Source organism: Benincasa hispida, chromosome 6 (assembly GCF_027475165.1).
Source record: "Benincasa hispida cultivar pf3 chromosome 6, pf3_genome.v1.1, whole genome shotgun sequence".
Taxonomy (NCBI): Eukaryota; Viridiplantae; Streptophyta; class Magnoliopsida; order Cucurbitales; family Cucurbitaceae; genus Benincasa; species Benincasa hispida.
The window spans coordinates 48,448,701-48,473,478 of record NC_143483.1 but is presented as its reverse complement, the minus strand read 5'-3'; the positions used below and the strand labels follow the sequence as shown (position 1 = coordinate 48,473,478).

Here is a 24,778-nt window from a genome sequence, read left to right as displayed (position 1 = left end):
AAATTGTTTTTAATTTTAAGTTTCCTCCCTCTTCTCTCGGATAATAGTCGAAGTGGCTATATATAAAAGGTTGTGAGCGGATCTGCTCTTACATTTACTCGGAAATTTATTTGTCTGAAGCTGTGTGTTGCGCTCGTCTTTCCTCTCTCTGCTCCCTCCCTTCGAGGGTTTTTCTTTTTCTTTCTTTTATTCTTTCCCCCCTCTTCCCTCTTCCCTCTTCCCTCTTCCCTCTTCCCACTTGTTTTTGTTCCTTTCATTTTCTTCGTTCTAGAGACCCCAATTCAAGATCTTCGTCTCCTCCATCTCAATCTCACTTCGTGGAATATGCAGTATCAGAGGCTCAGACAGCAGGCAATGATGCAGCAGTCTCTGTATCCCCACCCGGGCCTCCTCGCTGCGCCTCAGGTTTCTACTTCTCTTATATTTTCAAAATTTTTTTTCGTTAGATTTGGTTGCAAGATATGTATCCTCTTCTGATAGATCCTTTATTCCTCAGTTTTTGATTACTCGAGGTTGGATCTCTCTCTCTCCCCAGCTATATTCTTGAAATATGTGTTCCTTTTATCAATAAATGTTATATCGTTTTCTTCTTTTTCCCAATTGTTTTAAATGGAAACAGGAAAGATTTTGTAGAGAACTAAAAGCTCAATAGGTGATAAGATGTCAATCTTAGAAAGGAAAAGTAAAAAGAAAAAGAAAAGAAAAGAAAAGAAAAGAAAAGAAAAGAAAGAAAAGAAAGAAAAAAGAACTTGGAAAGGAGCCTAGGGGATTCAAAAGGATTTCTCTAATTGGTATAAATAGATTATCATCAAGCCGACGAAAACATTTTCACGAGGAGCTATACCAAGATGTATTCTGTTGAATAGTACTCCATATGACCTCTTCCCAGTGTTGCGAAAACGTGTATGATTTCTTTTCAACCACTACTTCTAAGCCACAACTTCCATGCTTAGAAACATGGCTATGTTCTAGACTTCCCACCGAGGTTAAACGCCTAAAATAAGAAAAACAAAGCTCCCGAGTTGGAAAATAAGGGAACTGTTGGCTTTGGGTTTTAGAGTTCCCGTGACAAAAAAGGCAACAGTTAGGACTTAGGTTGAAAACTCGCACATGATGTCCAGAGACTATATTCCTGCAGAAATGAGAGAGGCACATGGACATTAGTCTAGTGTGCGTTGCCTATTATCAAATCTAAAAACCATGTGCTGTTTCCATGTTTTCTATGAGTTAGTCTTTTCTTTTCCCTCCTATTTCACTTTGACTGATCTATTTGTGCGCACATACATACATGATACAATTTGCATGCTAATGAGTAGATGACATTCAGTTAGCTAGTTTTCAAGTTATCATCCTCGCTTTTCTTCTTGCACAAATTGTTGCCAATCATTATGCGATATCTTAGGAGCCATCCAGATATTCTATACCTGTTGTCTTTGGTTCCTTAAGTAATAGACATCACCCAAATATTCGTTTTCAGAAATATGATTGCCAATGTATCAGTATCATATTCTTCCTTACATGGGCTTCCATGACAATTTCTTGAAGATTTCTTGCTGAAAAACATGAGTCAAATTGGAGTCTTTTTCACCCCTGGACTTTAAACATTACCCATTGCCAGTGCGTTCAAGTCTATCAGTGACTCTATTTTTACATAATCTTTTTCCACACGTGGCCAGAATTTGGGTGAGGAGTGCAGATATGTTTTTCTAGGAAGATTTTGTTCTCCCCTTTTCCTTGTTTTTTACTTTTTTATTTTGCAGATAGAGCCTATCTTGAGTGGAAACCTGCCTCCTGGCTTTGATTCAAGTACATGCCGCAGTGTGTGAGTGTTAAATAGATATTTTCTTTTCCTTTTTTTATTTTGTCATATAGTTTATTTTAACTTGTACATAGTAAAATGGAGTCTTGATTTGGATTAACTTGTACCTTTCGTGCCCTAGCTATGGGGTTCCTCATTGGTCTGGCATTGTTGATTGATTTCCATTGACACTTCATATCATGTTCATCATTTGCTAAAACTGATACCAGTCTGGTTCGTATGTTGTTTGAACGAGTTCAAGTACATCAACTGCTGTTACATTTTTTTTTTTGATTTTTTGTTCTTAATAATCCATCAATCTGAACTAATGGGAAAAATACAGGTATGTTGGAAACATTCATCCCCAAGTCACCGAGCCTCTACTTCAAGAAGTTTTCTCAAGTATTGGACCCATTGAAGGATGTAAGCTCATTAGGAAGGAGAAGGTGTGGTTATCGTATAGAATGTCATCTGTTGCTAAATGATCTCTGTCCATTATGATGATAAGTACCATTGATTAATGGCTATTATATTTTGAGGATTATTTCTTCCTTCAGTAACTAGTTGGTGGAATATTTCAAATAACCCACTGTTATTCACAAATCATGGTCTTCTTTGAACGTGTTTTTTGTTATATTAATACGACATTACTTGAGTAGGATTTGTTCTATAGGTTGTACAATTGTGTACTTTTTTTTTTGTTATATAAATAGGCACGGAGTCAGACCTTACATCCTAAGTTTTATTTATTTTTATTTTTGTATGTATGCAGTCATCCTATGGTTTTGTGGATTACTTTGATCGCAGATCAGCTGCAGTTTCTATTATTTCTCTCAATGGAAGAAACTTGTAAGTGAAATTCTCTCTTGCATTTATATTGACATTTACTGAATCATATATTTTAAATACAATTTCGCACAGGTTTGGACAACCTATAAAAGTTAATTGGGCATATGCAAGTAGTCAGAGGGAAGACACATCTGGTTGTATGCTTAGTTTGTTTCTTTTTCCTTTGATTCTGTTTCTGATGATGATGAGTTTGTGGTAGGCGGCTGCTGATATGTTTATATGGTGTTTTTTCCAGGTCATTTTAATATATTTGTTGGTGATCTCAGCCCTGAGGTTACTGATGCTACATTGTTTGCATGCTTTTCTGTTTACCCCAGTTGTTCGTAAGTTTGTTCTCCAAATTTTTGTTATGAGTCTGTCTGCTTGGCTTATGTTAAAATGTTTGGGATATGGTAGAGAGTAACTTAACGCTATGCAACGGAGAACACCTTGTTCTAGCACCTCTAACTTATCTTTCCTTAAATACTTTAGGGATGCAAGGGTTATGTGGGACCAGAAAACTGGACGTTCGAGGGGTTATGGTTTTGTTGCGTTTCGGAATGAGCAGGTTTTTGGACTTGTTACAAATTACAATATGATGTTTAATTCCCCTTCCTGAACACCACCCTTTTCCTACCAATATAGGAAGTCTTGTATTTTCTTTCCAGATCATAGTTATACTCCAGTTGATAGTTATTAATTCTGTTTCCAGGATGCTCAAAGTGCAATTAATGACATAAATGGTATACCTACTCTCTCTTTTGTTTAGAATTCTTCTGTTGTATTTTCTTTTATCCATTTAGTGACCTGGCTAACCGTATCATGTATTGAGCCGTGCACATAAGCAATGCAATGATTGTTCTCATTATTAGGGAAATGAGGAACAGAATAAGATTGTACCTTGGATAGAGCTCCTGAAGTTCGGGCTTGATTCCTTGGTTCATATCAAAATAATTAAAATGTTATATGACATATTTCTTTTAGGTCACACTTGTGATAATAAAGTATGCATTTCAGATTCTAAGTTATTTTATTAACTGGATATCATTGTTGTGCAGTTTGGTGTTAAAAGAGTCATGAACATCATTTCTTCATGCTTACTTTTTGGGACATGAGTATTGTTGTGTCTTTTTATTGGAAACTGTTCTATATATTTCTTTTTTCTTGTTTTGACGATAAAGGAAAGTGGCTTGGGAGCCGACAGATTAGGTGTAATTGGGCCACAAAAGGTGCTAATTCTGGCGATGACAAACAGAGTTCAGATTCCAGAAGTGTTGTAGAGCTTACTTCTGGAACTTCAGGTATTTCATTAAGCAATATTTAACTCTGAGATTTTCAGCTTTAATAACCTTCATAGAATTCTTTTATTTACCTTTTAAATCTCTTATATTGATGGCTGCAAATCTTCCAAGGTTTTCACGCATGATAGTTTTGGCTGTTGCATAGGGAGCATTTTCATTTTGTTTGTCCAGGCCTGAGGTTATTCGTATTGATCTATCTTTTTACACTCTTGACCCTTGACCTGTTTCTTGCCTTTTCTGCCGCTATAGTTATATCCGGCATGTGCACTAGAACTCTGACCATTGTGTATATAATTGGACATACGTTTTTGCTGAATCTTGTCTAACAAGGATGTATCTTTCTGAATGCATTGACCTTGAGGTCTGTCACTTGCTTGTTTATATTGCATAATCATTCCAAAATCTGCTTAGACATAATTATTCCTTGAGAGGTTTGTATTTCTGGTCGAAAAGAGTTGGTAAAAATAGTGTGGGGGGATGAATTTCATGAACCTGAGTTTGTGTCTAACTTTGTAATCCCACGTTAAACAATTTTAACCTATGAGTTAAACCACCTCTAAATTTAAATTACCATGTGAATAACTTAATGACCGATATTTTGGTTTCTGATCTCTAATTTTGGATGTGGTGATTATGAATATTTCAAAATTGATTAAGATTTGTGGTTGAATTTTTAGGTTTTTTTTTAACAAGAAACAAACCACTTCATTAAGATAACAAAAGATGTTACAAGTGAATGAAAGGAAACAAACACTAGAAAACAAAATAGAGGATCAGCAAGTGCACCAGGACATTTCAATTAGGTTGACACCTTTGTAGCACTCTCATCATATCCGAAAAAGTAGAGCAAAAATTCTAAAACTGAATACAAATTTGACTAATCCATGCCTGATACAATGAACACATGTAGGTTTAAACTTACAATCTCAATATTTTGGGTTCTGATCTATATAACTTTACCTATGAGTTAAACAACATTGAAATTTGAAGTACCTTGTGAATTTCTTAATAACATTGGGTTTCGATCTCTAATTATGAATATGATGATTATGGATAATTCAAAATTGATTGAAATTTCTGGTTAAATTTTTGAACAATTCAACACATGTAGGGTCAATTGTACAATGTCAATGTTTTGGGTTATGATCTCTATAACTTTACTCAATGAGTCAAACGACCTTAAAATCTTAAGTACCTTGTGAATTTTTTAATGACCAATGTTTTGGGTTTTGATCTCTAATTTTGAATGTCATGATTATGAATAGTCTAAAATTGATTAAAATTTCTTGTTATTAAACAATTCAACACATGTAGGGTCAAACTTACAATCTCTTAGAGGAAGTAGTGATGTCTAAACCAACAACTATGCATATAGGGGTGAAGAATTGAATTTATGACCTCTTAGAGGAAGTAGAGATGTTTTTACCATCGAGCTATGGTCATGTTGGTTTTTTTTTTCTTTTTTTTTTGGTTAATTGATATCTAGTTTATTTTTTAGGGATTGCCAGCGGTGGATGTTTTTTCTTGAGCCTTTTCTCTTTATCACCGTTCTCTGCAAACTGCATCCCTCTGATTAGGCATTGGCTTATTAGTTTTTACTTTCACAACATGGTCATGGCTGTTTTTGCAGATGGTGGTCAAGAGAAATCCAATGAGGACGCACCTGAGAACAATCCTCAATATACAACCGTATATGTGGGAAATCTTGCTCCCGAGGCAAGGAAATTCTTTTGATGATATTGTAGTAGCTAATATGCATAGTAGTTGTTGAAACAGCTAACTTGGGTGAACCTGCAACTGGAGGGCTTGCCAAAGTTCTCTGCCATCTCTAAAGGCATAAGCATGAATGGTGATGGGTTTCTAAAATTTATCTAAGAAAGTTTGTGCTTTTTGTTGAATATTTAGTTTCTTTCATTTTTCTCTATCATAGCCTTGTTTTCATAATATATAATCTCTCTCTCTCTCTCTCTCTCACACACACACACACAATATGTAGGACAAGCAATCCTTCCTTTTCATGACTAAAACCTGGATTAAAAACATGCTCATAGCTCGATTCTATTAGGATTTGCATCATTTTCAGAGTTTATACTCTGCAGGTTACTTCAGTTGATCTCCACCGTTATTTTCATGCCCTTGGTGCTGGGATAATTGAAGATGTTAGGGTACAACGGGATAAAGGTTTTGGGTTTGTGAGATATAGCACTCATGCTGAAGCAGCTTTAGCCATCCAAATGGGCAATGCGAGAGTTGTCTGTGGCAAACCAATTAAGGTACAACCTTGATGAAAAAATTTCAATTTCCTCCTATATGAATGTTAGTTAATCATCATTTGATCTAGTTTCTCAGTGCCAATTTGTATTTTAACTTGGTTATTTTGGGTGGACGATTTATTACTTACGGTTGCGTGGAAGAGACTAACTGATCCTTATGGGTTAAGTAAATGCGGGTTCACTGGAAAAATTTATTTTGCACGCCTGTAGGACTTGAATGTTCATTTATTCACTTAAATCTTTTTGTAATCAAATGCTGCAGTGTTCATGGGGTAGCAAGCCAACCCCGCCAGGGACTAATTCTACCCCTCTTCCTCCACCAAATGTGGGACATATGCCAGGTCTGTCTGCAGCCGATCTTGCTGCCTATGAACGGCAAATGGCATTGAGCAAAATGGGTGCAGCACAAGCGCTAATACATCCACAGGCCGCTCAGCATGCCCTCAAGCAGGCAGCCATGGGAATGGGGATGGGTATTGGGATGGGTGGTGCTGGCACTAGTCAAACTATATATGATGGTGGGTTTCAAAATATTGCAACCACCCAACAGCTCATGTATTACTAGGTATTTGAAGTGCTGTATTGTATGATGCTTGTAGTTCATTTGTGGAACTAAAGAAATAGTGTTACGCATTTTGGGGATTGTGACCCAAGTACCATCTTGAACCCGCTGCTTTGGGCAATGTAGTGGTAGCCGCCGAGGGGGGGGGGTTGTTTTGCAGAGTGATTTTAATTTGTTTACTTTTTAATGGTTTAGTTTGTAATATCCTGCTAGAAAAAATATGGTGGGACGTGTGGAAATAAGTTCCAATCCTTGAATCTTGATGGCCTTATTTTTTTTTTTTTTTTTTGGGGGAAGGATTAGTTATTTGACTTGGTATGTCTTAGATTCTTAATTCCTGAATACTATGACTCAAAAAAAAAAAAAAAAATTCTGAATACCGAATAGTGGAAGTGGGAGAGAGGAAAAATATTTGGAAGGATGGCCTTGTAAAATGGGCGGTATTTGTGCCTGTGGGATATTGTCACAGGTCACAGCTCATTTTATTTCGTTTGTTTGGGTTATGTTTACCGCCCTAAAAGGACCAATTTTTGCCACAGCATTACCACCGTGGCAGTCCGACGGATGCCATTTAGGTCTTTTTTCTCCAGTAATTAATTTTCGTATTCTTTTACAAATTCACTTGACCTAACGTATTCGGTAAAATAAATATTTTCCAGGTTTGTCACTGAAAATTAGTTTTGGTTTACGCTCCCTAAAATGTGATTTTGAAAACTAACATTTTCCATGTTTCCACTGTATACAAATTCTAATTCGAACAATAATGCTGAAAAAACCAACTTAGATAAATATACCACTTCATATCATAAATTCAGCAGAATAGTAATTATACACATGATCAATTAATTAGTAGCAGCTGAAATTCAACATAATATTGAATTGATGATCACAACTATTATCTTCATTTATAAATATTTAATTAAACCAATTGTGAACATTTTTTTAGATGGAGTTTTAGTTTCTAAATCAGCCATCAAGCAAATATTCGATAAAATGAAACACCACTTCATTTTTCATTAAACCGGTTCATTCAACGTATATCTTTACTTCACACTTCCAGTTTTGAAAATACTTGTAGCTCTTACAAAGTGTTGAGCCTAACCAAAAATTGTATATTAACTAGATGCAACTCTTCGTTTGAGTTTTTGATACAATCACGAGAAGAAAAAATGTACAATCATCCTAACTATTGTTGCAGTGATGGAAATTGCAATTTCCAGCATTACCTTACATTCTCTCTAAACCACCACTCTGATTACAATGTTGGACCACAATTAAGGTGCAGCTTAAAATTGAAGCTCATCATCATATCTACTGAGGATTGTTACTCCAGCTGCTACATACTTTGGAATATAAACAAGTTAAGTGTTACAATTTACAAGAATGTCGTCGGTCAAGCTGTCTTCACTTGCATGCTTGACTTCACCAATGCAACTAGGATTTGATTTAATCAGGTAGCAACCATATATGTGCTTGGAGAAGTAAGAAATATAGCTTTAAACTAAATCAACTTCATGATATGCTTTAGGCCGTCTACTATGCATCCACGAAAAAGCTCCATCTCCTACAAGAAATAGCGATTGGATGGCAAGTCAATATCCGTATTCACAGTATTGGACATTTTGCTGAGTTACTATTTCCTGCCGCCCTCAACTCAGGAGCTGTTTGACCTTTTTGGAATGTTCCAACAAATTTTAATTAAGAACAGCAACCCAGACGGCAGGAGACATGGTCCGTTATACATTGGACTCCATAAACCTTATCGATTGAATGATGCAGCCGAGTTGTCATCATACTGCCCTCTCCATGCATTTCCACTATCCGTCCCACTGCAAGCTTGATTTGAAGCCTGAATGTGACCCAAATTCCCATCCAAACTCATCTGCTGTACTTCAGCGGATGACAGGATTTTTATGCTCTGAACACAGCTCACAAACTCCCTGTGCAATCAATTGGTGATTGAAGAATTAAAATAGGAAAAAAGTTAAGCAAAATATGATTGCAAGTATTCTACTTACTCCCAAGGATCATCACCAACTAGAAGTATATCATTTTCATGGTCAACATAAACAAGTTTCCAATCAGTTCGTTGAGGATCTTCTAACTGCCCTTCAATGCCAAACATGCGGGCAAGATCATGCCTAAGCTCGTCATATCCTTTGTAGCGAGTGACATCGATACATCTACCCACTGATCCACGCTTTTGAACCTTCAGAAGTTTAGCAGTTTTAGATGCTTTAAAGTATAGTTTCAGTCGGAGTTCAAAACATCTCAAACAAGTAGAGAAGTTTCAAGCTCGAATCCAAGCATTAAACCATGGTCATCATGTCATTGTAAGGGTTGCATGTAAAAGGGAACTCAATCTACCATGCTATACCCTAGAGAGTAATATCAATCTATAAACAAATATACAAAACATGAAGGAAAATGTAGCACTAGTCAATATTCGAGTAAATTTAATAAAAAGTCGAAGTAGAGAACCAGAGATCAGAAACAACTATAAATTACTAAAAAACACAAGATTTTAGTATGCCATTATAAAGGTCCAAACTAATAATGTGAAGCTTCAATGTCCATATAATTAAACTAGGATTGATAAACACAATTCTTGGTCATGCTTGTCTGGCTACAAATTAAGTTGGGATTCTTTTGTTCTTAATAAGATCTAAAAAGATAAATATTTTTTAAGAGATCCAGCATTTCAAAATTATCAAGTACAAAGCTATTAATCATACTTAACAATATTTTTCTAAAATCTACTCCTGTTACACACATTCAGGTTGCAGGCTATATTTAGTAAATTACTCCTCATCATATTTTCATACATATATAACTATGAATATAGTCTAATGAATCTCTCCGTTTCCAAGTCTTTCCTCTCAAATCAACTTGTCCAAACCAATTTCCATTTTCACTAAAAGATTCAGCCATCAATAACATTTATGTTAGAATACCTCATTATGTATGGATTATGATTTGAAATCAATAACATTTATTTGTTATAGATTTTCGGATAAGAAACATTGTATTAAACCTAAAACACTAACAAAAAGGAGTGGGGAAGATAAGATACTTCCACCCACTATAAAGTCAAATAAGACTAGAACAAGAACAAGGTTCTTTTAATAGATTGACCTAAATATCTACAAAATTAATTTACACGTGGTAGGAGGAAATACGACTAAAGTCCATAATCTCTTTCTGGTTCCCAGACACACTAAGCCCTATGATTTCTCTCTAGTCAATAATATTAATTTCTCAACGAGAATTGGAATTACACTTGAACTAAACCTCTAGATAACAAACAGAAAATAGTACTAAACAATCAAGTCCAATTTTAATCATCAATATCATTTACTATTCACCCAGGGTACTAGAGAAAGTAGACATAAAGTGGGGCATCAAACCTTTGTATATGTACGCATACGTTGACTGTGGTTTGCCCACAATCCACCACTCAAAGCTCCAGCTTCATTTACGTTGACATCATTTGAGCAGCCAGGCTTGAAAGGCAGGTTCGGAACCCCAAATGACTGTGAGCTGATTGCAGCAGTGGACAACTCTGTTTCAATATCTCTTGGCACACCCCCACCATAGTTAGAAAGTAAGTTCTGAAGATCTTTTTGAGAGTCATATCCCCTCGACAATAAGGTATCTGGTGTCAATCCATCCATGCTATTACTGAAAGGGATATTGTTACGTGGATGTGATTGTACATCATTATCCAAACATGTAGGGAGTGGGAGAGTCTGCTGAATAGTGCCAGCATCCAAACAATATGATGTCCCAGAAGAAGACGCTTCTAACTGGTCAGGAACAGTACTTTTATATTTTAGTTGGTCTAATCCTTTTGAGTTAGGAAACTCATGTTTGATCCGCAAATCAGGTTTGCTCTGTAGCTCCTGTGTCGGGTTAGTTGCAGGCTCAACTACTGAATCTCCACCAAGTGTGGCTGCTCCTTGCTGGTTCTTATTGAGCAGGTTTGATACTGAAATGGGGCAATTATTAGTGGAAGGTGAGGTTGAACAAGACGGAGCATCTCCATCGGTCAGTCCAGAGTATGCTCTAATTGCCGTGGTTGGTTTGAATTGATTATGGGATTGGGTTACAGGAGCCTGCTGGGACTGCATGAGACCTAAACTTGCGAAGCCATTGCTGTTAAGTTTTTCTGTTTGGAAGCTGCCTCCACTAGTATTGAACTGCTGCTGATTGGGCAACGGCAATGGTGGTAACTGCTGGTTTTGCTGATGAACGTGCTGCTGTTGTAGCAGCTGAGGTGGTAATAGTGGGCTAGCTGGGGAGAGCAATGGTTGCTGCTGCTGCTGCTGCTGCTGCTGCAGCTTCTGTAGCAGCTGCAATTGAAGTTGTTGCTCAGTTGGGATTGGCTGTGAAAATTGCTGAACTTGTGGCTGCTGTTGTGCTCTTTGAGACAGACTTTGTTGCAATAATTGTAGTGGGGCCTGTTGAAATTGTGTTGGCTGCTGGTGTCTCAGAAGAAGGCTAGGTTGCTGCTCTATTTGTGGCTGAAACTGTGTTTCTTCCGATAAAGATGTCTGAAATGAGTTCTTATTAGATGGTTGGCTGGTTTGATGTGATTGAATATTGCCTGCAAGCAATTGTTGTTGTTGTAGCTGAGAGTATACAAGTGGTTGTTGCAAACTTGGATTTGGCAAATGGTTAGCAGCGGTTACACTGTTGTTCAGAAGAACAGATTGCGAGGTCTGCTGTTGCCGTTGTGGCTGTTGTGACTGGAGTTGCTGCTGCTGGGGCAGCTGCTGCAGTTGTTGCTGCTGTAGTTCCTGCTGGGGTGGCAACTGCTGCTGCTGTAACTGTTGGCTTGCAGGAACTTGTAATAATTGCTGAAGCTGCTGCTGTTGAGACCATGCAGTTGGAGGCAACTGGCCAACTTGGTTCAGTTGATTTGCTTTGCTGAATTGGAGATTTGGTGAAGACAGTACTGGTGCTTGAAAACTCAATAATTTGGATGGGTCATCATTCAGAGCACTAGGAGCAACCATGGACGGCAAAATTCCAGATTGAGCTGCTGGGAACTGATTATTATGTTGCATGCTCATCCACTGCACTAAACTTAAACCAGGAAAGATTGAGCTTGGTGCATCTTTCATGCCAAAGTCATCACCAAACCATGGCATGGCTCTCTTAAAAGCATTTTCAATATCAGATTCATCATCTGCAAAATAAAACCTGAAGGTCACTACAATATATTACAGAGGAAGAAGCAATCCTGAAACGTCTCTCCCATGCTGCTTTCTATTCACTTAAACACATGATTCCAAAGAATATTTTGTAGGTTTCAATTACCTGGCATCCCTGGTTGTTTAGGGAATTTGGGTCTGAAAAATGGAGGCGGACATATGTAAAAGGGAGTCACAACAGGCTCAACTTCCCATATTGAAACTCGGTTAGGTCGTTCACCAGCTGCTGATTCATCCCATCCAACCTTCAGTAAATACACATCATTGGTATGCAACAGAAGCAAGGCATTAACGTTCATGGATTGAGTATAACAACAAATTTTGAAGTAATGCAAAGGATTACATATAGTCAAAGTTCAGTATAATTCTGAAAACGGATTTTTGATCAAATCACAGGAAATTTAAGACTGTATTATCATATATAATATCATCAGTAAGAAGTTAAGCAAAGATAAACCCTAGAAGAATAGTAGTATTCTAATTCCCTGATCCCAAATGTTAAAAACTGCTATCACAATTTAGCTTTATGCATCGTACAAGCATTTGCACCCAAAAATGGGCCAAAGAACTGAATTCTGCATGTATATCTTGGATAGGTCTCTATAGAACTATTGATGATAACAGAGGGATCCTTATTGTTAATGCCTGCAAAGACATCCTCTTACAATAGAAGTATTCTCTTCCTTTTACCAATGAAATTGAGAACATGAATTATAATTTTCCATCATTTAAGATTCATGTATCTAAATCCTTAGAGAACTTATATAGTACCTGAAGATTGCGCCACTGTGAATTTTTCCATCGTACAGAATCCATGTCGCTGATACCAGTAATCGTACCCATATATCTGCGTACTCCCGACTCCTCAGTTTCAAACATCATCCTAAATCGCATGCCAAGCGAAACTTGTGTATACATTGCTTTATTATACTTGGCCAAAGGTATCACAAATTCAGAAGGACTGGCCCTGAAAAACTCAGGAAATGAACGTCGATTCCAAAACTGAAATCACAAACAAATTTTAGTGGAGTTAGATGAAAATACTAATCAGTACTTACCTAGGGTTGTAAAATATGGTAAAAGGACTGTTATTTGCAGCAGCATGAGCAGCAGAAGCAAGAATTCCTATGTGCATGCTATCACTTGATATGACCGACGAAGAGAGAGCTGGCTGCTGCCTGTTAGCACGCCTTATGCCTAAGAGAAGCTGTGACTTTTCATCTCTATTATGCATGAATTTATATAGGATCAGCATTTATCTAAACAAGAATTTTAGGTGAGTTACAAACTGATGATTTTATACCTAATAAAGAGCACAGAATCCCCAGCAAAGAGTCGTTTTGTGCTAACAAAAACACTCCAACCAGTGGTCAGAAGGTGTCGTTTTGGTTGGCCTGAAAAAAATGCAGTGTGCAGTTTTATGCATTTTCAACCTCATCAAAATGATAAAATTCATATTCATGTTCTTCTAAGTACACATGGGCAAGTTCCCACCATCTTAATAAGAAAAGTTTTTTATGATAGAAATCAGAGTCAACTAAATGAAAATGGACAGCCAAAATACAAGCAGTTCACTAGAAAAATAAAGATAAATCAATTTGAAGTATACAATTTAGTATTCTGTAGAATATTTTCCTAACAAATGGGAATTAGTCTCACGCAATACTGACAGAGGCATGAGCTCTCGAAACAATAACGTCGGAATTTATTTATTTATTATTTTTATCATCGATGCCCATGGAAAAACATAAAACCCTTCCCAACTTCAATAGCTTTATTGATAAGCATCCCTCACTGAGATCCCCTTCCCAAATGGACATTTTCCCTAGTTGGATACCAGAGACTCCCACTCTCCCCATGTTAGACTGATTTTTAACTACGTAAGCTTTCCTCTCCAAATTTCCAATGTTATGGTTAAATGATGGGAATGCGCAACATCAGATCACTATGCTATTTAAATTATTCTTTGGCTTTGATAGATGGGCCCCTACCCTTTCCTCTTTGAGACCATATGGTTGCAACACCATAGCCTTTTTTCCCTTGGTAGAGTATTGGCAGCCCAATAACCCTTTGAGGGGTTGGTCAGGGCATGGGTTCATTGCATATTCATTTAATGGGCCTGAAATTAATTATCGAAGTGTGGACAAGGAGACTTTTGGCCACATAAATTCACAGAACAACCAGCTCCTTGCAGAGCTCTCCGTCTTAGACTCATTAGAGGAAATAGGGGACCTAATTACTGTCCAAAGCACTCAAAGGAAACCTATTAAAGCCTACCTTCTTACTTTGGTTGCCAAAGAAGATTCTTGTCCAAGACTTTCAATTTCTAGCTCTACAATAATTCTTTCTTTTTCCTTTTTCATTCATCAATGAGCTTGTTTGCTATATTAGAGAGGCATATAGAATTTTTTTACATGCTATAAATGTGGGTTGAAACTCAGTAGTCGTATATGAAAGAAATTGATCAAGCCTCCTTAATAAAACTCTAGCAACAATATTATAAACACTAGATGATGCTAGTGGGGCGGTAATCTCCAATGGATCCTAAATAAATAAATGTTGTCGTTGTTTATGCTGCTCGTAGGTTCCCCCCCAGGGAAAAAAAAAGTGGCTTATACTTTACTCTCAAAGGGCTATACAGCACGAGAGCAATAGAGAAGAGGAGAGAAATGAATACGAACTGCTCAAGTGCTTGGGTTATAGTAACTTTTTACAATCTCAGTATTCTCTTTCAATCAATTTTTGGTTCCTATTCTTTCTCCACTCACATGAAAAATAAAACAAATAAAAACAAATTAAAGTTCTATATGAAAACAACACCACCATCCCCCAAAACTGATATGTACATCTTCCGTTTGCCATTGATGGAAACGTAATAATATGAACCAGAGAGGAAATTTCCCAATATTTTCATAATGGAAGGCCAAAAAGAAAGTACACTGTCAGAGAAGCAAATATAAACAGAGATCTTCAACTGACGAAGGCTAAGGAAAAGAAATGAAAGGTTCCATACCGCGGTAAATATGTCTGAATGTCCATGAATTATCATGCAAATCTCTAGCCACTAATTCCTGAGCAGGGGGTTGCATCGAGTAGTCCTATAATTAAAAATCTTCAATATCAGCTTATAAGAAAGATACACACACAAAAAAACAAATATGATGTTCAAGAAATTTCTGGTGAAGGTCTTTATTTCATCTTTAAGACGTTAATCCATTTCAAACTTGTCTTTAAACCTTAAACTAAAAATTTGCATTACAACTTCAAATCACATAAAATACCATTATTAACAAAAACATACTGGTGTAGCCGAAAGGCAAAAAAACTTATTGATTAAGAATTGTGTTCATACAACCTAAACAACTAATATTAATACAAGCTAAGTTGCTAACTGAAGACTAACTCTAACTCCCTACTCTGTTACAGCTGCTAGTTCCTAACGAAGTAGACTAGGCAGTCCTTTATACCAACCTAAACCACCCAACGGCTACGTAAGCCAACGAACTAACAGTAACTAATTTTCAACATTTATCCCAATATCATATACAGGCATATACATAAACGCACACATTGTGTAATTATGACCACGATTTTTTGCAGTTAGTTTTTGGTTTCCCTCTCACTTTTTTGTTTTTTGGGGACTTTTTTTCTTTATGTATGCCTTTGTATTTCTTTCATTTTTCTCAATTTAAACTTAATTTCTTACTAAAAAAACTTCAGCATTCCTAAATCAATATAATAAATGAAACTAATTTTGAGAATATGAGATGAGATGCGCACTAATGGGGGGAAAATCTTCTCAGCTGCACGACGAGGCACAGAAAATCCACCATGAGTGCTGGTGTCACTAGCTGTTAGAGTTTTGCAGAAGAATTCTGCAGGCTGCCTGCTTTGTTTGAGGCCAATATCAGATGCCAATAAAGCTTCTTTTTCATACTGCAAAACAGAAAGTCAGAATATTCTTTTAACAAGCAAGATACTTGAATGTATAAATGAATCCAATATGAAGTATAGAACACTGATTGACTAGTTAACCTACTTTATTCACTGGTTGAAGGGTCATTTGTGCATACACTTCATCCGTTTCAGGATCAGCCTGGTTCAGAACACAAAACAATCATCTCATGTTGTGCTCACATATTTATTAGCACGTACTTTCTTTTCTTTACTTTTCTTTTTTTTTTTATTATTTTTTCTTTTTTGTAGTATTTTGGCAATTATCCACAGAATGTTCATTTCTTTTCAGCCTGCCAACGGCCTGCTAGCACGAACCTTATTATTTTAATAAAAAGATAATGGTTGAGTGCAGTAGTCATGAAGGCCATGGAAAACAAAATATTGTGATTCAAGTGCTGACAAAAGATCAAATCAATCTGCTGATTTATTCCTTGAAAATATCTATCAGTTCAATTTAAGAGATTTCATTAGATCTATGGGATGAAGCGCTCGTAGTCGTACATGTAATGTGACATTGTGGAGCATGCAGATCAACTTTGAAGGAAGGTTAGGGTAGTTTGGAATGAAATCAGTCTCCTTATTCATCGATGCTGCAACCTGAAAGGTTTAAACAAGAAAAGGAAAATCCATCACAACCACTATCCATGAGTACATGTTCAAATAAATTGAAAGACGAAGTACATACTTGTTCACTGTGGCCTTGAGGGAAGTATACCACTAGACTTCCGACTGGAGGTAACGAAACAAGAGGCCCAGCACAAGCATGCCATAACTCAGAATTAATATTCTTCCTTTCACCTGTTCCCAAACCAAACAAGAGTCATTGCCTTTCAGAGAAAAAAAACCAATAACCCAAATAAAAAGAAACATAAGAAAAGGGATTGTGGACCACTCAGATTCCCAATGCTAAATTGTATCTTATGATATTTGGAAGATTGAGATATACAAAATATCGCCATATGACTAGAGTCAACGAATAACTCCTTTGACATGACCAAACATACAATAAATGCATAAAAGGCCTATCTAAGACAGTTACTTCTTTTATCAATGATTGTGCTAGTTTCGATCAAGGTATAAACTTCTCATTGAATAAGGAAAAAATGTGGCAATGTTCTAAGGAAACAGACTCCCAAAAGGAAGTGAAAGAAAACTACAAAAGTAAACTAAAACAAAACTCCTCCTACGGAAAATAAAAGCAGCTAAATTCAAATAAACATTAGTAGGGGAAAAGTGAGCAAATAAATGAGAGAGAACACCAATAAGAGGCTTAGTACACAAGTTGGAGTTCAATTTTCCAGTTGGTAATGGGACAACCAAAAGTTAGAAATCTGAAAGGATGATTTGGAAGCTGATAATGGAATCCGAGAGTCTTGGTAGTGTAGACTTGAAGTTCCCATTTCCAATTGATAATAGGCAGGAGAACATCGAAACAGATGAAGCTATTGGATGGGCTTTATGCAATCTTTTTCAAAAAGAAATCAATTCTCTTGTGAAGAAGTCGTCTGATATGTCACTGTTTCCACTTCTCCATGAAGTTACATTAAAAGATAAAGATCATTTTTATCCTTCGGGCCTTTAGATATATGAGATCAAAGCATTAGTATTTTGAAGTTCCTGCTCTGAATTCTGAAGTTTTTTCGGCTTAATCTTTTGGAAGTTGTTCATAAATCTTCAGGTAGCTTCCTTATGTGTTATTATTCATTCTCTTAAAGTGGCTCCACAGTTTCTTTAGGCTGAGGAAGTTTTGCTTCTCTTTTGTCTCCAAAAAGCAGCATAATTCACTTTGTTGTTGCTATGGCGCAACATTTTCTCAATTTTCTTAAATGATGAAGGAACAATTCATCGATAGATGAAACAGAGAAGATTGAACTCCAACACCAATTTCTTTGTTGCGGCATGTAGCCTTTTCTCAATTTTCGAAGAGGATCCTTCTCATGGCTTGGTGTTTTGCCGGCTTCTCAGCTTTTGATTATTTCAGTGGGTTGCATTTGACTTCGTTTCAGCTTGGTTTTGAGTTTTTGTTTGAAATTGCTTTTAGTGTTGTCTAGTAGTTTGTTTTTTCTTCTTTTTTTTCCCTTTTTTTAAAAAACAATAACCATTCACTGTATTATGAAATGGGGTACAAACAAGGTATTATCAGTGTGATATTCCAAGAAAAATCATAGATATCGTGAAAATTTTAAAAAAATATTGTGAATTTTTAGTAAAATTTCATAATGAACTTATTTAAGTAATAAACTATGACTTTAAGAATATAAATCAATAATTAGAACCAAATATGATTGGTAATGGAATAGTAGATAACAATGAAGACCGAAATATGATTATGAACTGAATATTTCATTAATAAAGTCTAGGTCATAAAGTGAAAGCCAAATACAAGATTAAATAGTCAAAAAAGGATTAGGAGGTACTAGCCCAGCAATAACATAACTTATTTGATAATGACAATATTGCTCCCAAATCATAGTATGCTAAAAAGTTTCTAACATAATCGGAAGTATGTCATCCATGAGTCCCAAGAAAATATTGGATGGTAAAATAAGCAAAACCCACGTAAATTCAATTTTGAGGTTAAATAATGTGAAAATTAATGGAAAAAAGTTTGAATGATGTTAAAAATTAATATATGTTCTTTTTTTTGTGGTTTTTCCAAATTCAATTTCTTTGGAAATGAATGTTTTGAATTAAAAATTGAGAAAAATTGGAAATTGGAAAAGGTAGTACCTTTTTTTTTTTTTTTTTTATGAGAACAACTTCCATTGAGGAAAAAATGAAAGAATACACGGACGTACAAGAAAACAAGCCCACCAAAAGGGAAGACACCAAGAAGAAACTCCAACTATACAAAATCAAGTCAAGAGGATAATTACAAAAAGCCTTCAAAATTGAAGCCTAGTGAGAAACATGAAAATGCACCAAAGGCCAAATTTCTCTAGCATCCCTCCCAACCCCCTAAACACCCTGTTGTTCCTCTCACCCCAAAAGCACCCACATAATAGTACACTAGCATGCCAAAGAAAATGGCTTCACTCCCCAAATGGCAGATTGAGGAGGAACTCCTCGATCATATCTTTAACACCTCTGGGACGAGCGCACATCATGTCAAATGTCTGAAAAAAAGAATCTCAAATCAGGCTAGCAAAATCATAGTGCCAAAGAATGTGGTCCAAGTCTTCCTCCACTTTCCAGCAAAGAATACAATAGAAAGGCCCCACCATCAACGACATCTTCCTCACAAGCCTGTTCAATGTATGAATACGGCCGTGAAGAACCTCCTAAGTGAAGAATCTCACCTTTCTAGGAACCTTAATCCTCCATAACAACGAAAAAACAGACTCACCCATAGGAGAAGGATTAACCAAACACTGGAAGAAGGATTAAGGCTCCAGATTCTCACATCTCTCCTCCCAAGACGAAATAGGCGACTCTAAAGAAGAGAAAGGAGGGCCACCACATCCATCGTTTCCCTATTGGAAAGAGCATGACAGAACCCGAAGGAAAACATATAAGAGCTCCCTGTCCACGTAAGAAAATCCCTTATAAAATGATTTTTGAAGGAGGACAAATGATATAACCGAGGAAATAACCCACAGAGAGGTCTTTCCCCCACCCAGTGATCTTCCCAAAAATAAGTCTCTCTCCCTTCTCCCACCACACACCGAATCCAAAGAACAAAGCCAGGGAGGTCTTTCGAGATATCTTTCCAAAGATTCCGGTAGGTGCCTTTAATCCCTTTAGCCAACCACTCGAAAGGATGGGGACCATGTTTACTAACAATAATCTTACACCAATGAGAATTTGGCTCAACATAAAAGCGCCACAGCCATCTGGCTAAAAGGACTTTGTTACACATCCTAAGATTCCCAATTTCTAGACCCCCCAAAGAAAAATTTTCAATAACCTCCCAATTGATAAGGTGTGAGCCTTTTCCTTCTCCTTCATCGATCCCTTCCCAAAGGAAATCACACATTAATCTCTCCATACACTCACAAACCTCACCCGAAGCCTTAAAGAGAGTAAAGAAATAAACCGGAATGCCACTCAAAACTAACTTAATCAGAGTGAGGCAGCCCACTTTAGAAAATAGGCCCTTTTTTCAAGATGCCAGCCTATCAATCACCAGATCCCACAAGGAAACACACCTTGGATTATTCCCAGGAGAAAGGCCTAAGTAGGAAGATGGAAGACTCCCAACCTCGCAATCAATCCACTCTCCCAACGTTTAACCTTAACCTCTTCACTATTGATCCCCAAAACACAACACTTTCCCCTGTTAATCTTCAGACCCAACATCTCCTTGAAGAAGGCAAGAATGTGATTCAACATCATCTCCTTGAAGAAGGCAAGAATGTGATTCAACATCAGGAATGAATTAACACTTCCCAAGCAAAAGAAGAAAGTGTCATCCACAAAATAAAGATGAGATAGGGCCACCCTATCCTTACCCACTTCAAAGGGTTTAATAATATTACCCTTGACATACTCACCATCCTGCTTAGAACATCAACCACAAGGAGAAAAAGAGAAGGGGAAAGAGGATCTCCTTACCTCAAATCTCTCGACGCCCACCAAAGATTCCAAAAGAAGGCAGTGGCACGAACATGATATAGCCAAAAGATCTTTCTGTCCTTTTCTAAGGGTGCCCAAAAAGCAAAAGAGAGATAAGAGAGAGTATTACTCGATCTGGGAAATTCCTAGCCAAAAGCATCTTGTAACAAAGGGTGTTGATGTAAGAGTGGCTGAGCTCCCAAATGAAATTTTTTACATTTTTGGGGAAACAACCAGACCAAACCTGTTGATACACAGCCGATTTAGCACTTGTTTCATTGGAGGATAGGGCTTTGACAAATACTTTGAAGTGCAAATGCCATCTAGTTCTAGAGACAAGCTCCCAGAGTCTTCTCTAGCTGCAGCTTGTAGAGGCTGTAAAAAAGGTGAATAAAATGGCCCAATTATCAACTCAACCTCCAAGAGGTTTCTTCTTGGATGGAGCACCCAAGATTAAGAATTTGAACACTAAAATTCAGCAATGGAGGCATCTTTCTCGTGTGAAAGGTGGTAGAGTTGAGGGAAGAGATATTGTACACTAGAGTTCCCAAGTCTCATATCCTTCCAAAAAGAAGTGCTATTTCCATTTCCCACCTTTATGGTTATATGAGAACACACTGTGTTTCAGTTTATCAATGGATTTTCAAGGGCCTGTGGAAGAGGATAAGGTTTTGGCATCTGTTTTAAGGTCAAAGATAATGGATCCATATTTGGAGGCAATGACCTGATGCCAAAGAGTGAAAAGAACAGTAAACCCGCCATTTCCATTTAGCCAAGAAAGAGCCAAGAGGTGTTCCTCAGTTGAATATCTAAAATTTGAAGGCCTCTATCCTCCACGGGGGCTTTGAAAATATTCCATTTAAGAAGATGAAATTCCTTGTCCTCTTTGCTGCCTTTCCAAAAAAGGTTCTCAATATTTTTTCTCTCTCTGGGAGATTGAACCCCCAAACATTTTGCTTGTTCTCATTGATGAAAAGTTTGCTTCTTGTTCAAAAATGCAATTCTGATTTCATGAGCAATAAATGAATTGGTTCACTAAAAACTTATCCCGTCAAACAAAGTGGATGAATATTTAAGTAGATTTTTAAAATGTCCGAAGCATAACACAACTTCAGAATCTCTCATCAATCGTGTTTTTAAAGAACATTATAGAGGAGATCAACATGGAGAGTCAATTCAATGATTTCTAAGGTTTGCAATAATGTGGCCAATTGTATAGTTAAACAGAATACCCTTACTATGTGATATTAAAAATGGCCACGATATAAGAGGAAATGAAGGAGGTCAAAAGTAAAACCATGCTGCATTTTTCATCCATTTCAACGAAAATGGGAGAAAAATCGAACTTCATTTGCTCACTAGTTCAGAGAAAAGCCGGTGTTAAAACGGGGCATGATCAATAGGCTAAGTTACTGCGTGACTAGAGATTTGAAAAGTGGTAGAAATGCGAGAGAAAGGAAATCAGAAAGCAGACATTGCATTTGTGTTGAAGATGAGAGTTACCTTCTCCAGAATTGGCCAGAAACCCATTTGGGGGAGCTTTCATCTTGTAAGATATAACCGACAAATCAAAAAGGAAATTTGATCACCAGCTCCGTACCAGCCAGAACAAACCCATGCAGAAGTAGATGTTACATGAAGGAGAAGCCTAGCTCATTTTGCAAATCATTTGTACACCAAAATTGATAAAAATTCGAGGAGCGGCAGCGCTATTCAGCTTCCAAGATAGAAGGCCCCTCCTCTTTGTTATGTATAAAAAGCCCTTTTACTCAAACCCTAAGCATGTAGCCGAGTGGAAAGAACTCCTTAGCAGAATTAACTGTTTTGCAGCAATTTCAAAGAGTTCCAATAGGAGAACTTAGGAGCAAAAGAGTCTTCCCAAGTAGGGTACAGGATACAGACATTAAGGCGCCAAACAAATGGATGTAAATAGTAATTACTAGTCCCAGTGCCTGAAAAGTGTAAACAACAGGAATTAAGTAATGGGATTGAACTAGAAAAGATGGCGCTTGTTAAATTCGAGAAAGTATAATGAATTATGAACTCAGAATCTAAATCTTGACATGCTTCCTCCACGGTGGCGGAAAAAAAGCAAAGAAATTCCAAGTCGAACTGTGCTACCTCAGTTCCTCGCAAACAAAAGTCACCGGCAAGTCCCCGCGTCAAACGAAAGAAGCGAAAAGGGCGAGCCAGAAGTGAGTATAGTGTCCAGTTTGGCTTGTGAAGGGAAAAAGTGGATAGTGAAATTGTGGCGGGGACGAAGGCGTCGATGACACAGACTTCGCCGGGAAATCAGAGGCCTAAGGTAAAGCTAAAGCTAAAAGCTTTGGAAGGAAAAGCGGAAGGAGGACGGGCCGACATGAATTGGACTGACGAAACAAGGAAAAAGGGTATACAAATTATACATTTTCTTTTATATATACAAATAAAAATAAAAATAAAAAAGATCCATCTCTTTATGATATTAATAACATAACCCCAGAAATAAAAGAAGAGAAATGATTGATTCCAATGAACAGTGTGAGGGAGTTGGAATTTCTTTTTACAAAAGCTTGAATAGTGAGTGTTCAATAATTTGGGTGGCCGTGGGCGAGTCATGAGTCATTACTGCTGGACCACACACACAAAAGAATGTTAACATTGAAAACCACTGTAATAAAAGCATGTTAATTGTTAACGACTTTCCAACTTCAGAAATTGTAGCAACCGATCCTATTATTTCTGCTTGTCAGTGCCAAGTTCTCCTGCAGCCTGTTTCCCTCACGAATCTGAGAACAAGAGAGGAAAAGATTTCACTTTTGGACAGGACAACGTTTTATATTCTTGGCTTTTAGGAAAATAAAGTAAATAGCCGCAAAAGCAGGAGCTTTACACATGGGTCGTCTGGCCTTCAGATGATTCCCATCCTCTCGTCCTAGCCAATTGATGGAACAGCAATTGAATGCAGGGAATGAAATTTGAAATTTTTAACAGGAATAATGGAAAAGCACATGATGTGGGCTTGGGAGAAAGGATTTCGAGGAAATTACAGATGAACTTAATTCCCACCATCTAAATAATAATGGTTACTGCTTGGGTCCTACTTTTCTGAAAGCTTCCTAACCACCAGTTTACTGTTTCAAGTAATTCTCTGGTAATCTATCTCTGTATTTCAGCTTTAAGTCTCCCAACCGTGTATCCAACTCAAACTAGATCATTCATTAGGTACTGGCCCCAAAATTCACACGCAGGTAAGAAAATCTTTGGTCTGGATTTACAAATGGTAAATGAAAAGGCAGAGAGAGAGAGAACATGTAATTAAGTCAGAGAAAACTCGAAGGAATGCGCGACAGCCATGTGAAGTGTGGCAGCAGTTGTCGGGCTAACTACCTCCAACTCCGACCTGATTGTGGTGTGGGTGGGTCAACATTTTTTTTTAGGGGGTGTGTGTGTGTGGCTATCATGCTCATGCCAATCAGTCACTAATTCAGTGCTCTAATGCCTTTAATACGTATTTTTCTTTTTCAAAAGCCTCCACCCTCCCACTTCCAATCAATCTAACCATTATATATTTTCGGAGCTGTTTAAACAAACAAAACATGCTTTTGATCGTTGAAATTTTTAACAATATTAAAATCATGTTTAAGATGTAAAATCAATTCTATTAAACTAATTTTAATTTTAAAGAATTTAAAGTAGTTTAATATTAATTTTAAAGAATTAAAAGTACCTTTCAAAATAATTTTGGATGAGACAAAAGATAATTTCAACTATTTTAAAACCAGAACCAACATGAATTAAATTTTCATGCTTTGAAGTTACAAAAATATCACCACAAAATTTTTGTTGGATATTACTATATTACGAAAAAAGTGAAAAATGAAAGAATTTAATAATATGTAGACTAAATCCATTGCATTTAAATTGATTTGAAACTTCAAAATGGATAATAAGCTTTCATTTACAAATTTAACTTTGTTTCTTCCATTTCCATTTGAGATTAGTTAAGTTTGAATTTGGTAAGTAAACGATGTAGAGAATAGAAAGAAAAACCTTGGTAGAATATTCATCATACTCTCTACATTGATGAGGAAGAGAACAACAAAATTATAAGCTTTGAAATTTTTCCTTAATTTTTCTAAGTTAAGTTTAACCATGAGTGTTGCTCTATGAGTGGATTGACTTAAGATACTTGGTAGAATTAAGGTTGTTATGGGAAGAGAGGTTTAGGCGTTGAAGTTTGGAAAGATAGAGAAAGGAGTGTAGATGAAGGAAGGAATTGCCTAAGTGTGTGAGCTATGTGTTGGCTA

At 36.9% G+C, this 24,778-nt stretch overlaps 2 protein-coding genes across 2 annotated transcripts; one reads left to right on the top strand and one right to left on the bottom strand.

Moving 5' to 3' along the window:
• The first annotated feature begins 28 nt into the window (after positions 1-28).
• LOC120079667 (oligouridylate-binding protein 1-like) lies at positions 29-7,019 on the top strand. The gene is made up of 12 exons (XM_039033962.2): positions 29-405; positions 1,761-1,822; positions 2,142-2,244; positions 2,571-2,647; positions 2,720-2,781; positions 2,883-2,970; positions 3,119-3,194; positions 3,339-3,369; positions 3,808-3,927; positions 5,558-5,643; positions 6,027-6,200; positions 6,463-7,019. Exons 1-12 carry the CDS (start codon positions 325-327, stop codon positions 6,763-6,765), a joined length of 1,263 nt encoding a protein of 420 aa, XP_038889890.1. The 5' UTR covers positions 29-324; the 3' UTR covers positions 6,766-7,019.
• An 834-nt stretch (positions 7,020-7,853) lies between these two features.
• Positions 7,854-23,771, bottom strand: LOC120080323 (auxin response factor 19). Its single transcript, XM_090314810.1, has 15 exons — positions 23,362-23,771; positions 22,611-23,257; positions 21,993-22,441; positions 16,621-16,733; positions 16,437-16,532; positions 16,018-16,074; positions 15,759-15,914; positions 14,992-15,076; positions 13,282-13,372; positions 13,037-13,201; positions 12,750-12,945; positions 12,085-12,223; positions 10,170-11,953; positions 8,781-8,971; positions 7,854-8,702 (listed from the first exon to the last, which is right to left on the bottom strand). The coding sequence occupies exons 3-15, from the start codon at positions 22,033-22,035 to the stop codon at positions 8,522-8,524; spliced, it is 3,297 nt and encodes a 1,098-aa protein (XP_090170936.1). The 5' UTR covers positions 22,036-22,441; positions 22,611-23,257; positions 23,362-23,771; the 3' UTR covers positions 7,854-8,521.
• Between the last annotated feature and the right edge of the window lie 1,007 nt (positions 23,772-24,778).

Excerpts from the sequence above, each read along its gene's own strand:
- LOC120079667 (XM_039033962.2), top strand. The coding sequence starts at position 325 with ATGCAGTATCAGAGGCTCAGACAGCAGGCAATGATGCAGCAGTCTCTG. Across the intron at positions 5,644-6,026 it reads TGGGAAATCTTGCTCCCGAG|GTTACTTCAGTTGATCTCCA; the intron begins GCAAGGAAATTC and ends TATACTCTGCAG. Across the intron at positions 6,201-6,462 it reads TCTGTGGCAAACCAATTAAG|TGTTCATGGGGTAGCAAGCC; the intron begins GTACAACCTTGA and ends CAAATGCTGCAG.
- LOC120080323 (XM_090314810.1), bottom strand. The coding sequence starts at position 22,035 with ATGAAAGCTCCCCCAAATGGGTTTCTGGCCAATTCTGGAGAAG. Across the intron at positions 12,946-13,036 it reads ACCATATTTTACAACCCTAG|GGCCAGTCCTTCTGAATTTG; the intron begins GTAAGTACTGAT and ends TGAGTTTTTCAG. Across the intron at positions 8,972-10,169 it reads GTATGCGTACATATACAAAG|GTTCAAAAGCGTGGATCAGT; the intron begins GTTTGATGCCCC and ends AAACTTCTGAAG.